Below are 13,407 nucleotides of genomic sequence, written 5' to 3' on the forward strand. Positions count from 1 at the left end.
AGGTGATTAAACAAGGATGTGATTACCAGGAGGTGTGGATTATTAGGGGTCATCTTAGAAGTCTGTCTAGCATGGATATTAAATAATTCACAGTTATTTACTTTCAATTGTGAAAAGGATCTGAGGAAAGAAGTGCTATGATAGTGTATAACCAGGTGTATAAACAGTTCTAGAGTCAAGAAAGTCTTCATTAAGGAATGATTTGGAAAAAAAAAAAAAAAAAGAATGATTTGGGGGAAAAAAAAAAAAAGAATGGTTTGAACTGAGTATGAGCAGGACTTGAGTAGGTAAAGAGGAGGGGAGAAGTGACCATATAAAGATCTTGAAGCCGGAGAGCATCAGGAAGTCCAGAGACACTGGATAAGACCAGTGAGATTTGACAGGGACCAGATCCTGTATGACTTTGGTCTATCCTAGTAGCTTTCCCAAGATTCACCCAATATGTGTGTGATTTTAGGGAATCAATCATGTTCTATAATAAACTAAAGGGATGTGACACCCACACATGAAACAATAAGCAACCTAAGATATATGACTATAACAATTAATATTGATATAAAGTGTAAAGTTGTGGTCCACAAATACAGAATGGCATGGAATTAGCTAATTGTTTAAGGAGACAGTGTTCACTCTGAGAATTATTGTTATTTAAATCAAGAAGTCATGTGATTTATTAAAAATCTCAGTTTTATTGATTATGGGGGGGATTCATGTGAATTTAGTGAATGTTATTCCCTCTACGACAATATTCAAATGTCAAAGTTTTTTCTAGCCCGTTTTTTTTCCTTATTTTACAATTGAAAACGATGATGAAATTACTGGAACTTAAGCAAATGCATTATCAAGTTAATAAATATTTATTTGTCTGTTATATTCAGAACATTGAAGCAGACTGAGTTTATTAATGTCAAGTAATACACAGTACAAGGCTACTGATGTAGCAGATGTTAGGTACCTATAAGTGAGATTAACAATTTCAGAAGGAAAGGGAGATTGCAGCTGGTAGAGCTGGTTTAGGAAGTCTTCCTAGAAGAAGGATATGATTTGGGATTTTAAGAATGGTTCTGTTGGCAGTGGGTGGGAGAAAGACTTTGTTCAGAAAGCACAGGAAAGGGGAGTGTTGCTTGCCGGGAGGAGTGAGTGAGTAGGTCTTAATTTCAATGCTGGATTGATGAATGTTTGCCAGATTTTGGCATAAAACATGTAGCCTTAATTACCAGTCTTTCTTATCAGTGAAGCTGTTAAGTGCCTCACAGAAGCTCTTCAGTCTATCAATGAAATAGAGCTTGAAGATGCACTGGAAAGGATCATCGATGCAGTTGAAAAGCAACCCTGTAAGTAACATTCTCTGTAACTTATATTGTTCATATAGTTCTACATCCTCAGTTATCTTAAAAAGTTTAAGGAGCAATTGAGGACTCAGTATTGAATGTCCTGGTGGCATGAGACATACCCCTGGTAGCACTTGCTGCTAAGCGGGAACCTCTAATTCTGTTGGAACCTTGGGGCATTCCCAGAGACTCTTCTACAGTTCTTCCCTTTTATGAATTTCCCTCTGATTCCTTTATGGTCACTGTCTTTTCTCTGTATGCCTATTTCTTTGTGTTACTTCAGTTCAGGTCAGTTGCTCAGTCGTGTCTGACTCTTCACGGTGTCATGGACCACAGCACTCCAGGCCTCCCTGTCCCTCCCTCTCATCTCCATTGAGTCGGTGATGCCATCCAACCATCTCATCCTCTGTTGTCCCCTTCTCCTCCTGCCTTCAATCTTTCCCAGCATCAGGGTCTTTTCAAATGTGTAGTTCTTTGCGTTAGGTGGCCAAAATATTGGAATGTCAGCTTCAACATCAGTCTTTCCAATGAACACTCAGGACTGATCTTCTTTAGGATGGACTGGTTGGATCTCCTTGCAGTCCAAGGGACTCTCAAGAGCCTTCTCCAACACCACAGTTCAAAAGCATCAATTCTTCGGCACTCAGATTACTTTATAGTCCAACTCTCACATCCATACATGACTACTGGAAAAACCATAGCCTTGACTAGACAGACCTTTGTTGGCAAAGTCATATCTCTGCTTTTTAATATGCTGTCTAGGTTGGTCATAACTTTCCTTCCATGGTGGCCTTCCTTCCATCCTAAAATGGCTTACGCCTCTTTTAATTTCATGGCTGCAATCACCATCTGCAGTGATTTTGGAGCCCAACAAATAAAGTCAGTCACTGTTTCTACTGTTTATCCATCTATTTGTCATGCAGTGATGGGACCAGATGCCATGATCTTAGTGTTCTGAATGTTGAGCTTTTTTTTTTTTTTGAATGTTGAGCTTTAAGCCAACTTTTTCACTCTCCTCTTTCACTTTCATCAAGAGGCTCTTTAGTTCTTCTTCACTTCCTGCCATAAGAGTGTTGTCATCGGCATATCTGAGGTTACTGATATTTCTCCTGGCAATCTTGATTCCAGCTTGTGCTTCATCCAGCCCAGCGTTTCTCATGATGTGCTCTGCATATAAGTTAAAGAAGCAGGGTGACAGTATACAGCCTTGACGTACTCCTTTTCCTATTTGGAACCAGTCTGTTGTTCCATGTCCAGTTCTAACTGTTGCTTCCTGACCTGCATATAGATTTTCAAGTTAGTTATTTTTAAATGTTTGAGGGGGAAAAAGAGTGAGTGAGAATAACTTTCCCTTCCTGCCTCAGCCTTTCTTGAGCGATCTTTTTGTTAAATATTCAATCTTTTGCCATAAAGCGTGGACCTACAAAAGAGAAATGTTCTTCTCCTAGAAAAAAATGTCCAGTTTCTAGAGCACTGAAGGAGGGAGGTGGGTGTGGCTTGCTCTCATAGGTTGTACAGATGCCGGTTTCTTCAGTTAAACGGGTGGAAACTTTCTGTGATAAAGGAGAAATTGCTATTATATCTCATTTTTACTTCTAAGGGGAGAATTTTAAATATATCTTTGTTTTAAAATTTTCTTTATAGTTGAAAATTTAGAAATGGTTAATTTTGGAAAATTAGTATATATTAATGGCACATGATGGCATTTTGCTTGAGAACATACCACAGTGGTTAAGGGCACCCAATCTGGAAACAGGTTCTGGTTTGTGTTGCTCTCTACTCCTTCCAGTTATGTTCATCAGCAGGTTATTTGACCTCTTGGAGTTGCGCTTTCCTCATCTGTAAGACATGGCTTGAACATCAGTCTTATAGGACATCTATCCAGTAATGCTTGTGAAGTACTGAGCATAGTGTACTTGTTTACTAAGGGTTTGATAAATGGTGGCAGTTATTGTTATTACTGTTACTCTCATGCCTGTTGAAACATAGCAGTTGTGGGGATTTCTCTGGTGGTCCAGTGATTAAGAATCTGCCTTCTAGTGCAGGGGATGTGGTTTCTGTCCCTGATAGGGGAACTAAGATCCTGCACGCCATGGGGCAACTGGAGAAGCCTGCACACCGCAACGAAGACCAATCACAGCCACAAAAAAAAAAAAAAAAAAGGAAGAAACATAGCAGTCGTGATGAAAAGTTATACTACTGTAACCATATTAACCTAGGAGCTTACAGAAGCATTTGTATACCTGACTGTATATTGCTAAACAATACTTAGAAACCTGAGGCATTTGACTGTGTGTCAAGTGTATTTGAGAGAAGAAAATTAAGATATTTGAGATAAGACTTTTGTTAGTTACTGTTCTAACCTAACATGTTTTTTCCTCCTAAAACCTATGTAAATGAGAATCTTGGGGTTACTGTTTACAGATTATTTTAAGGAAAAACAGCCATGTATGGAGAGAACTAAATTGTATACCTGTTTTTAAAATTTGACTTTGAACTTCTCTTTTCAGTGTCATCAAACATGATTGAACGATCGGTAGTGGAAGCAGCAGTCCAGGAATGCAGTCAGTCAGTAGATGAAACTATGTATGTGGACAAATTTCAATTTTTCCCTGTACAGAAGTGTTTTTGAGTGCTTATTTTAAATTATTTTCTTGGGAAAATAACCAGTGGTCACCATTTCTACAGTGGTTCTTTCCTTGAGTTTCTTTTTGGTGATAGCTTACATTATAAGCTATCTTTGGGCTTCCCTGGTGGCTCAGATGGTAAAGAATCCACCTGCAATGCGGGAGACCTGGATTTGATCCCTGGGTTGGGAAGATCGCCTGGAGAAGGGAATGGCTACCCACTCAAGTAGTCTGGCCTGGAGAATTCCATGGACAGAGGAGCCTAGCAGGCTATAGTCCATGGGGTCGTAGAGTCACATGACTGAGTAACTTTCACTTCACTACATTATAAACCTCAATATTACATGACTCATCTTTACTATTTTTATCTCAGGATTTGAGATTTTGATGTGTTTGTACCATGACAGACTTTTGCCACTTACCCAACTGATTTGATTTAATATTTTATATGCTACAGGTGAATTGAATTGATTATTCAGAGGTATAATTTACTTTTTATCTTAGGAAAGGGCTGAATCCTGAAGTTCAGGGACTTAACTTGGGTAACATGCTGAATGGCCCTGGAGGGTGGAACCTCAGCTTTATGACTTGTTACCCTGTCTCATGCTGTTAGAGCTTAACAATTTATATGGCAGTAATTTTTCTGGGTTTTATTCCCAAGTGAACCTCTTTCCTTTCCTCCTTTGACTGTAATACTTCTTTCCAAATTCACAGGGTTTAACTGAAATGAAAACATCTGGGAAAAATGAAGAGAAACAGTTTTAACATTTTTTTTCCTATTGGGGCAATGGAGATAATTGAAAGGAGTCATTACTCCTTTTGGTCAATAGTTTTAATCTTTTTTTTTTTTTTGGCTATATGATAGGTTTTTGTTGGTTATCTATTTAAAATATAGCAGTGTGTACATGTCTATCCCCAAATATTAATCTTTTTTCTATTAGAACTTATTAGAGCTGCAAAAAATAGAGAAATTAAGGTATTTAAAATGTATCCTTGCCAACTCATTGCTTAAGATACTAGAGTACTTGCTCCTAAATCCTTCATTAGAAATTCAAAACAATTGTATCAAAGTATAAGGATTATAATCCTAAAATAGGCGTTAAAGTTACCCATTGTTTCTGTCAAGCGGTTCCTATGTGCTGTGCTCAGTCGCTCAGTTGTGTCTGACTCTTTGCAACTCCATGGACTGCGGCCCTCCAGGCTCCTCTGTCCATGGGGATTCTCCAAACAAGAATACTGGAGTGGGCTGCCATGCTACTGTCAGCCAATATAGAGGTCGAGTGGGGACTGAATTATAAATGATCTTTGCAACTCCAATTGTCAGAAAGTCATTATATTATAGCAGAAGGGACAGGCTCTCATTATTATAGATGCATAAGGAGCATTAAATAACTTGCTGAGACTGATCCACTAGAAAACCATGGAGCTGTACCTAGAATCAAGGCTTGCTTCAAGTTCACTGGTTTTCTGCTTCTCTATACTAGGTGCTACCAACAGGCGAGCATGAAGTTTTTTTGACCATTTTCATTTTGGGAAATAGATATAATTTTAGGGAGGTTTTTTTTTTTTAGATTGGAATATTTATGCAGCAGTGCTGAGAATAGTGCTATTTAACCTCATTCAAACATGGTTATATTAGAAGTGTCTGAAGGTAAATTATTTTGTGAATTGTCCTTCTCTAACACTGTAAGTGTCAATGATACAGTCAGAATTTGGGGGGCGGTTCATTTTTGTTTACATCTTTTCCTGGGTCACTTTTGCATGATATTTTGGATTAAAAAATAGTTGGAAATGAATTACACCCTTTAATAATATTGTAGCCTATAAAAGCAGTATATATTAGGAGAGATTGCTTTAAGATGCCACTATTTTATTATAAATGTTCTTTCCCAACAGAGGACATTATTAATTAGAAGTTGATTAAATTTTTTGTTTGTTTGAGAGTATGTGCTTTCTTTTCTCTGAGAGGAAAACATACAGGCTAAAAACCCCATATTATTTTTGACACTACAAGAAATTGTGTACATGATCTGTGGAAAGTATATGTGTATGACATAAGATTATAATGCAAGTTTTCATGTTCACTTGGAATACTTATTTTTTAGTAAATCAGGTTTGTTCTTATGGGTTGTTTTTCAGAGATCATATCTTCAATATCATAGGAGCATTTGATATCCCACGCTTTGTGTACAGTTCAGAAAGAAAAAAATTTCTTCCGTAAGTATGCCATCCATTGATGTGAAGCTAATTTCAAATGTATATTTTTTTTCAGAAGGTATATAGCTTTCATTTCTGATCTGTCTTTGTGTGTTACGGTAGTCATAAATAGACATATTCTTTTTTTTCTAGTTTATTAATGACCAACCACCCTGCACCAAATTTATTTGGGACAGCAAGAGATAAAGCAGAGCTGTTTCGTGAACGATACACAATTTTGCACCAGGTAAGTTGGAGGGGGAGAAAGAGACTGTTTCAATGTAGGTTAGACTCCGGAATAATCAAAGGATGGACTTTTGTGCACTAAAGTTTGTCCTTCAGTAGACTGCTATTGGGCTCTCTCTGTTTGAGACCGTATAGAGGATACAGATATGAAAAAAACACTTTAACCATCATGATGGTGGTAAAAATAGTAGCTAACATTTTTCACATGCTTTTGATGTGCCAGGCATTGTTTATTACTTTACAGACATTGCTTATCATTTGATCATCATAATATCAACATTCAGTATGTATAAATGCTATTATTCCCATTTTATGGATGGGGAAACTGAGACATAGAGAAGTTTAGTCACTAGCCCAGAGGTTATATCTAGTAAGTAGAATGAGGATTTGAATCTAGTCAGTCTGACTTGAGCCTAGCATTTGCCTCCTACACTATAGTCTATGAAGTTGAAGACATGTGCACAAATAAAATAAAGAGTAGAATTTTATACATGCTTTAGAAGAAATACAAAAAGAATGCATTCCATAGAAAAATCAGAGACGGCTTCAGGGAAACGATGACATTTGACAGGGACCTTGATTGCTCTGATCTTGTGGAAATGGGGGAAAGGTGGCAAACAGTGTGAACAAAAGCAAAAGGTAAAGTGGACTCTGTGCAGGAAATGATGAGTTCTCAGTCCTTCGTGTGGAGGGGAAGGCTCGTGAAGAGGAGTAGCTTGGGATAAGTCTGTAAAATCAAGTGGCAGCTAAATCACGGATGGGCCATCTCAGATTCCTCTTGTGTCCCGAAGCCCTCCGCGATCTCCAGTTGGATGCAGTCTCTCTTTGCTTTCAGCCACTGACAACTCAATGTGTCTCCCGTGTCAATTACTGGAGTGGGTCCTGCTGGGCATTCGGGGTGCGTAGCCCTGGTGTCAGACTGCACACTCCTTGTTTATTTCCTCCGCCACATTTGGCATAGTGCTTTTCACAGAGAAGATGCTCAGTAAATACCACTTTCTTTTTTCTTTCTTTTTAAAAATTATGTGTTAAAGCCTACGATATTATTTGGGGGTGTCACTAAACCCTCCCGAGCCTCATTAAAAGGGTTGAATCTGGTGGTCCAGTGGCTAAGACTCCACACTCCCAATGCAGGGGGCAGGTTCGATCCCTGATCAGGGAATTAGATCCTACATGCCTCAACTAAGAGTTCACAGGCTGCAGCTGAAGATCCTGCATGCCTCAGTGAAGATCCAAGGTCCCCTGTGCAACAGCTAAGATGCAGCACAGCTAAATAAATAAATACATACATTTTTTAAAAGGGTTGAATTTTAGTCCATGCATATTTTTATTGCAGTTTCTTCCTGAACACAAATCTGCTTTTACCATTCTGCTTCAAAATTGTTGTTTTCAATTGTGTGTAAGACTAACTTGGTTTGGCATGCAGAGTCTATATTGTTAGGGCTTTTTTATTAGAGGTAATGGAAACTCAAACTGGCAAAAACAGACAAAGGAATTTCTTGGCTTGTGGAGAAGGTCCAGCTGTGTCAAGCACGACTGGAGTCAGTGCTCACACAATGTCTTGAGGCATCTAGCTCTTCCCATCTCCCAGCAACTTTACAAAATTCATCTTACTTTCAAACATATTCTCCCTATGAAGGGACACAGGTGGCCAATAGTAGCCTTAGTAACTCTTAGAGAGTTCTTCTTTTTCAAAAGTTCTAGTAACTGTCCCTTATTGGCGTGGCTTTAGGCACTTATTCAACCCTGAACCAATCAGTGGCCAAGGGGATGGAGTACTTTGATTTGTTAGGTTTTGGTGGTATGTCAGTGGAGGGGGAAGGGCACCTGCCCTACCTAAACTTTGGGTACCACAGTGTGGAGGGGGGCAGGGTTTCCCAAATAGAGACTCCCACCAACCTCTCGCATTTTCTGACTTGTGCACCTTGTGATCCAGCTGTACTAAACTTCACATCACTTCCCTAACACTCCTTGACTCAGAACTCCTTCTGTGACACATCCCTTCCTCTGCCTAAAATATCTTGTCTCAGTCTCCTTCTGTTTCCTACTAGCAGAGTCTTTTTTATCATTTAGAATCTCATTAAATGGCCCCTTCTTCTCAGGGTCCTTGGTTGTATTGTGACCTATTGACACTTCTTTCTCACTCCCCCTGCCTCTGAGGATGACAGCTTTAGTTTGTCATTTCATATCAGCCCAGGGCACATTACTGCCAGGTACACAATAGACCTTTTTAAAAAAGCCTTAAAAGTTTTTTTTAAATTGCATGAGATGAGATATTTGTACTTTAAAGTATGTGAGTTTTCAAATTTGTTGAGAATAAATAATAGTAATGTTAATTTAAGAACAATGGTTTGTCAGGGTGCTATTTTAATGAACAGCACTCTGTTTCAAAGGTTTGCCTCAGTAATTCATGTGAATTTTTCTTTTTCCTAGAGAACCCACAGACATGAATTATTTACTCCTCCAGTGATAGGTTCTCACCCTGATGAAAGTGGAAGCAAATTCCAGGTTAGAACGTTATCCTTATTATTTAGGGGTGTAAGTGTACAAGCTTAATATTTGTTGCTTAATTCTAATTTATTGAATTTTAAATGCAAATGAACCACTGATAACTGTTTCGCTAACTGACCTGCATGTGCCCCCTCTTGGCAAAGTCCATGCCTTGTGTCCTGGGTGCTACAAATCTCTAACAGAATCATCTACTTCCTTCTTTGGGGCAGGCCCTGAGATGCTGGTAACCCCCAGATAGTCTCTCACCACCAGGACAGAACCCTAGTCCTCCTGGTCCATTTGCTGACTTTCTGACCAACCCTCACCATTACCCATCTTGCCCTCACTCCCACTCTGAAATCCTGCTCTTTGCCCAGTCCAGCCATCTAGTGACCACCACACACTTGTTCAGCCGAGACATGTTACATCAGTTGGAGTGAAAACTGTGCTGAAGGCGCTGAAGAAACCACATGTACAGAATGCATGAGAGGGCACAGACAGGCCACGGCGTCGTCTAGGGAGAGGGAGAGCGTGTGTTCCTTCTGCTGTTCTATTTCAGGAAGCGGTTACCAGACAGCACCGTCACTTTTGTTGCAGCCACATACCTGGTTACTGTCAGTGTGTCGGTGGCTTTGTTCCCTGCTTCAGCACATGGAACCCTGTGGGGGACACTCCTTAGTGCCTTCGGGCTAGGCCCCACCGTTTCTATGAGTTCCCACATAACTTCTGAAGAGCCCAGGCTCTGCTCAGGTGCATTCACTTCTCTACCATGTTAGATCAGAATTCATAATGATGAGCAGTCTGATAGATACTAAAACAATAATACTAGATGATGCTTAAATTAATGTTTGATGGCAGCACCATGAGGAGAAAACATTTATAGTGTTTGATAGTTCTGCTATCAGAAAAAAATAAGTTGTGGAAATTGACATTATTTATTATTTCTCTACCAATGATTATCTATGCATTTTCTCATATATATTAGGTTTCCTATAGCAACTCAGATACCTACAGCCCAGAAGCATTATTTCACCTTTCCTCTTTGCCAAAGTAACGTTAAGACTTAGCTAAATAATTTATTGTTCTTGTTATCTTTCCAGGCTGTTTAACTTTGTATCCCTGTTGGTATGTTATTTGAATCCCCATTTATAGTCCCTGTATGGTATTCTATCTTTGCAAACTACAAATATGGTATCCTCACTTTGTTATAGCTTTGTACTCCTGTGTTGCTTTATTTACTGATTGTGAATTGCAATATTTTTCCCAGTCTGTAAGTTGTCTTTTTATTCTCTCAACAGTCTTTTTGAAATACTTAAGTTCTTAATTATGTTGAAGTCTAGCTTATGTTTTTTTTTTCATGGCTCATATTTTTAGTATTATTTCTAAGAAATCTTTACCTAATCAAGTTTTTAGGATACATGTCTTTTCTTCAGATTTATTCCCAAGTATTTCATTTTTTAAAAACTGTTAAAAATGAACATTGTATTCTTGTGTCACTTGAGGTTCATGTTTTTAAAGAGAACTTCAGGTGTCAGGTCAACATGGCGGGCCGGCCAGCTGTTTCAGCATCAAGCAGGTGGCTGGAGGGTATTCGAAAATGGTATTACAACGCTGCCGGGTTCAATAAACTGGGCTTAATGCGAGATGACACAATACATGAGAATGACGATGTAAAAGAAGCCATAAGAAGGCTTCCTGAGAACCTGTATAACGACAGAGTGTTTCGCATTAAGAGAGCGCTGGACCTCAGCATGAGGCAGCAGATCCTGCCTAAAGAGCAGTGGACAAAACATGAGGAGGATAAATTCTACCTTGAACCGTATCTGGAAGAGGTTATTCGGGAAAGAAAAGAGAGAGAGAAATGGGCAAAGAAATAATTTAGTAGTCTAAATCTGTGGGTACAGCTGTTCTCAAGTATTTTTATGAAGTTGGTTAAACCTGAAGTGTACAATGTAGAACTATTTGGGCTGTAAATGTATTACTTTAAATAAATATCATAATTACTGTTAAAAAAAAAATAAATAGAACTTCAGTATCATATGTTAATGTGATTATTATGGGATGTTGTGATTATGTCCTTTAAGTTGTTTGGTATATTGTTGTATATATACTATAGATATTTCTATCCATTAATAAGAATTAAGTGTATCTAAATATAGTTAAATGCAACAATGTCTAAGATGTATTAAACTTAAAAAGTTAAGTTGAAGAATAATACAAATAATATTTCATCTTTGCAAATAAAACAAACTGTATGGGTATGTGTTTATAAATTATGTATGTGTGTATTAATATATTGTTAGGATTATATGTATAGAAAAGGGTCTGAAACGATTTCTTTAAAATAGTGCCCCAATTACTACTACGTTTAACTTTCTGGTAAAAATATAATGATCAAATTGAGACTATAAGTAATAATGACAGACTTTCAAAATACTAAATAAAGTAAGAGTAGAATATAACTTTTTAAATAGCCCACTAATTTACAGGTGCTGAAGAGACTGACAAAATTCATATTCTTCTATATTTTAAAGATAAATATACTTATCATTATTCAAAATAATAGGGTATGAAACTTCAGTCATTGGTAAGGGCCTGTGTTGACATGGTGTTTTTTTAGGCATAATTCTTCCAAGACATCATCAGTTTCTATTTTAGCTTTTTGTAGGATAAAATTATATTTTCTAAGTTTTGATTTTCTACTGTAAAATAGATGTAAATACTGCAACGTGCACTCAAAATTTACTTATTTTTATAAAAAAAAGATTGGTCTCTTAAAGGAACATATTTTCAGTCCTTAAGAGTTTCTTTTGTTTATTTTAGCTGAAGACAATAGAAACCCTATTGGGCAGTACAAGCAAAATCGGAGATGTGATTGTTCTTGGGATGATAACCCAGTTAAAAGAGGTAAGTGAAACTTGATAAGTATCCATCCTTTATTTTCAGCCTTCAGACTGATGAAATGTCAGTTAAATTCAGCATTTTTACAGAGGGCACTGGAAGGTATTCTTCTTTGAAAGCAGCTACTTCAGTTACCAAGTAACTTTTTCATTTGCATTTGGTTTCCTGAGTAGACATCAGAAAAGAGTGTCTTAGACAAGCCACCAGTTTGCATAGCCTGAAATTAGTTCCCCAGTAGTCTCTGGTTGACGTCTCAGTTTCTAAGCATTCAAAGCTGCAGACCACATCCTGCTCCCTGGGAGATGCTGTTGGCTATCTTAGTTGAAGGCACCTGGTGAGGTCCCTCTTGTGGCAGCCAGCAAATGTCCCTGCTGCCATCTCTTGATCAGCAGTAGTCATTGTTTGATACCTCTGAGGACTCTGAGTCTCAATTAAGTGATGGAAAAGCCTAGACTTGGAATTATTAATTTTTTAAAAAATCCATGGTACTCTCTACTATATTCTGTTGTCAAAATTGTCAGTATCTTAATTATTTTACCATAGTATTCATTTTTACATAAATGTGGACATATTTCTTTTAATTTTTTTTAGGGAAAATTTTTTCTGGAAGACCCTACAGGAACAATACAACTGGATCTCAGTAAAGCTATATCCTTCACTTTTATTTTTTTAAAATCTGTGTTAAATGAATTGGGGAAATTGATTATATATCATTTTCACATTTACCTATTTGGATACTTAGTGTAACTTCCAAAATGTATATTGACTTTATCACCACCTCAACCACAGAAATAGAATTATTTTCCTTAACTACTGTATACCAGTTCCATAGTGGTTTATATACAGAATCATGCTTTGTCTTAGCAGAGGGTAAGTTAGTATTTTTTTTTTCCCCCTGTCCTAATCATTCTACAGTAAAACCCTTTCTACATTGGTTAAAATACATTAACAGTGTAACTCAGGGGAATATTGATTATCAGAGCATACTTTTGACATTATGTAACTCTCAGACTTCTAGTGGGCACAGGGTTTCCTTCTGGGATGATGAAAATATTCTGAAATTAGTACTGATGGTTGTACAACTTGTGAATAGACTAAAAGCTACTGAGGTATGCACTTTTAATTTATTTTTATTGATTTACTTATTTTTGGCTGCGCTGGGTCTTTGTTGCCATGGGTGGGCTTTCTCTAGTTGTGGCAAGTGGGGGATACTCTTTAGTTGTGAGTCATAGGCTTCTCATTGTGGTGGCTTCTCCTGTTGCAGAGCATGGGCTCTAGGGTGTGCGGGCTTCAGTAGTTGCGGCTCCCGGCTCTAGAGAGCAGGCTCAGTAGTTATGGCAAAGGAGCTTAGTTGCCCTGCAGCATGTGGGAATCTTGCCAGACCAGCGATCAAACCTGTGTTCCCTGCATTTCAAGGCGGCTTCTTAACCACTGGGCCACCAGGGAAGTCCTGAGGTATACACTTTTAAAGGGTTGTATGACGTGTGAGTTATATCTCAGTGAAGTTAAAAGAAAAAAAGATTGCACGTAGAGTCATAAAATGAGACATTTTTATGCAGATGTAGAGAATGGCCTTGTGGATACAGGGGGAAAGGGGAGGGTGGGACCGCTTGGGA

General features: G+C 38.1%; 2 protein-coding genes across 3 annotated transcripts in view; both read left to right on the forward strand.

Moving 5' to 3' along the window:
- The window catches only part of POLE2 (DNA polymerase epsilon 2, accessory subunit), a 29,013-nt gene that overhangs the window by 1,630 nt on the left and 13,976 nt on the right, over window positions 1-13,407 (forward strand). Inside the window, exons 2-9 of one of the 2 annotated variants that reach the window (XM_061157427.1) lie at window positions 1,234-1,334; window positions 3,842-3,917; window positions 6,098-6,175; window positions 6,308-6,401; window positions 8,834-8,908; window positions 11,714-11,797; window positions 12,383-12,439; window positions 12,613-12,661. In XM_061157427.1, coding sequence (XP_061013410.1) covers window positions 1,234-1,334; window positions 3,842-3,917; window positions 6,098-6,175; window positions 6,308-6,401; window positions 8,834-8,908; window positions 11,714-11,797; window positions 12,383-12,439; window positions 12,613-12,661 — 614 coding nt within the window. The remainder of the gene's footprint in view (window positions 1-1,233; window positions 1,335-3,841; window positions 3,918-6,097; window positions 6,176-6,307; window positions 6,402-8,833; window positions 8,909-11,713; window positions 11,798-12,382; window positions 12,440-12,612; window positions 12,662-13,407) is intronic. The other variant, XM_061157428.1, reaches the window with a different exon arrangement.
- Window positions 10,393-10,915, forward strand: LOC133066399 (cytochrome b-c1 complex subunit 7-like). The gene has a single exon (XM_061157433.1). The coding sequence runs from the start codon at window positions 10,432-10,434 to the stop codon at window positions 10,765-10,767; it is 336 nt and encodes a 111-aa protein (XP_061013416.1). The 5' UTR covers window positions 10,393-10,431; the 3' UTR covers window positions 10,768-10,915.

This window comes from Dama dama, chromosome 12, assembly GCF_033118175.1.
Source record: "Dama dama isolate Ldn47 chromosome 12, ASM3311817v1, whole genome shotgun sequence".
Lineage (NCBI taxonomy): Eukaryota > Metazoa > Chordata > Mammalia > Artiodactyla > Cervidae > Dama > Dama dama.

Bases quoted from the DNA above. Each gene is read 5' to 3' on its own strand.
- LOC133066399 (XM_061157433.1), top strand. From the start codon at position 10,432: ATGGCGGGCCGGCCAGCTGTTTCAGCATCAAGCAGGTGGCTGGAGGGT.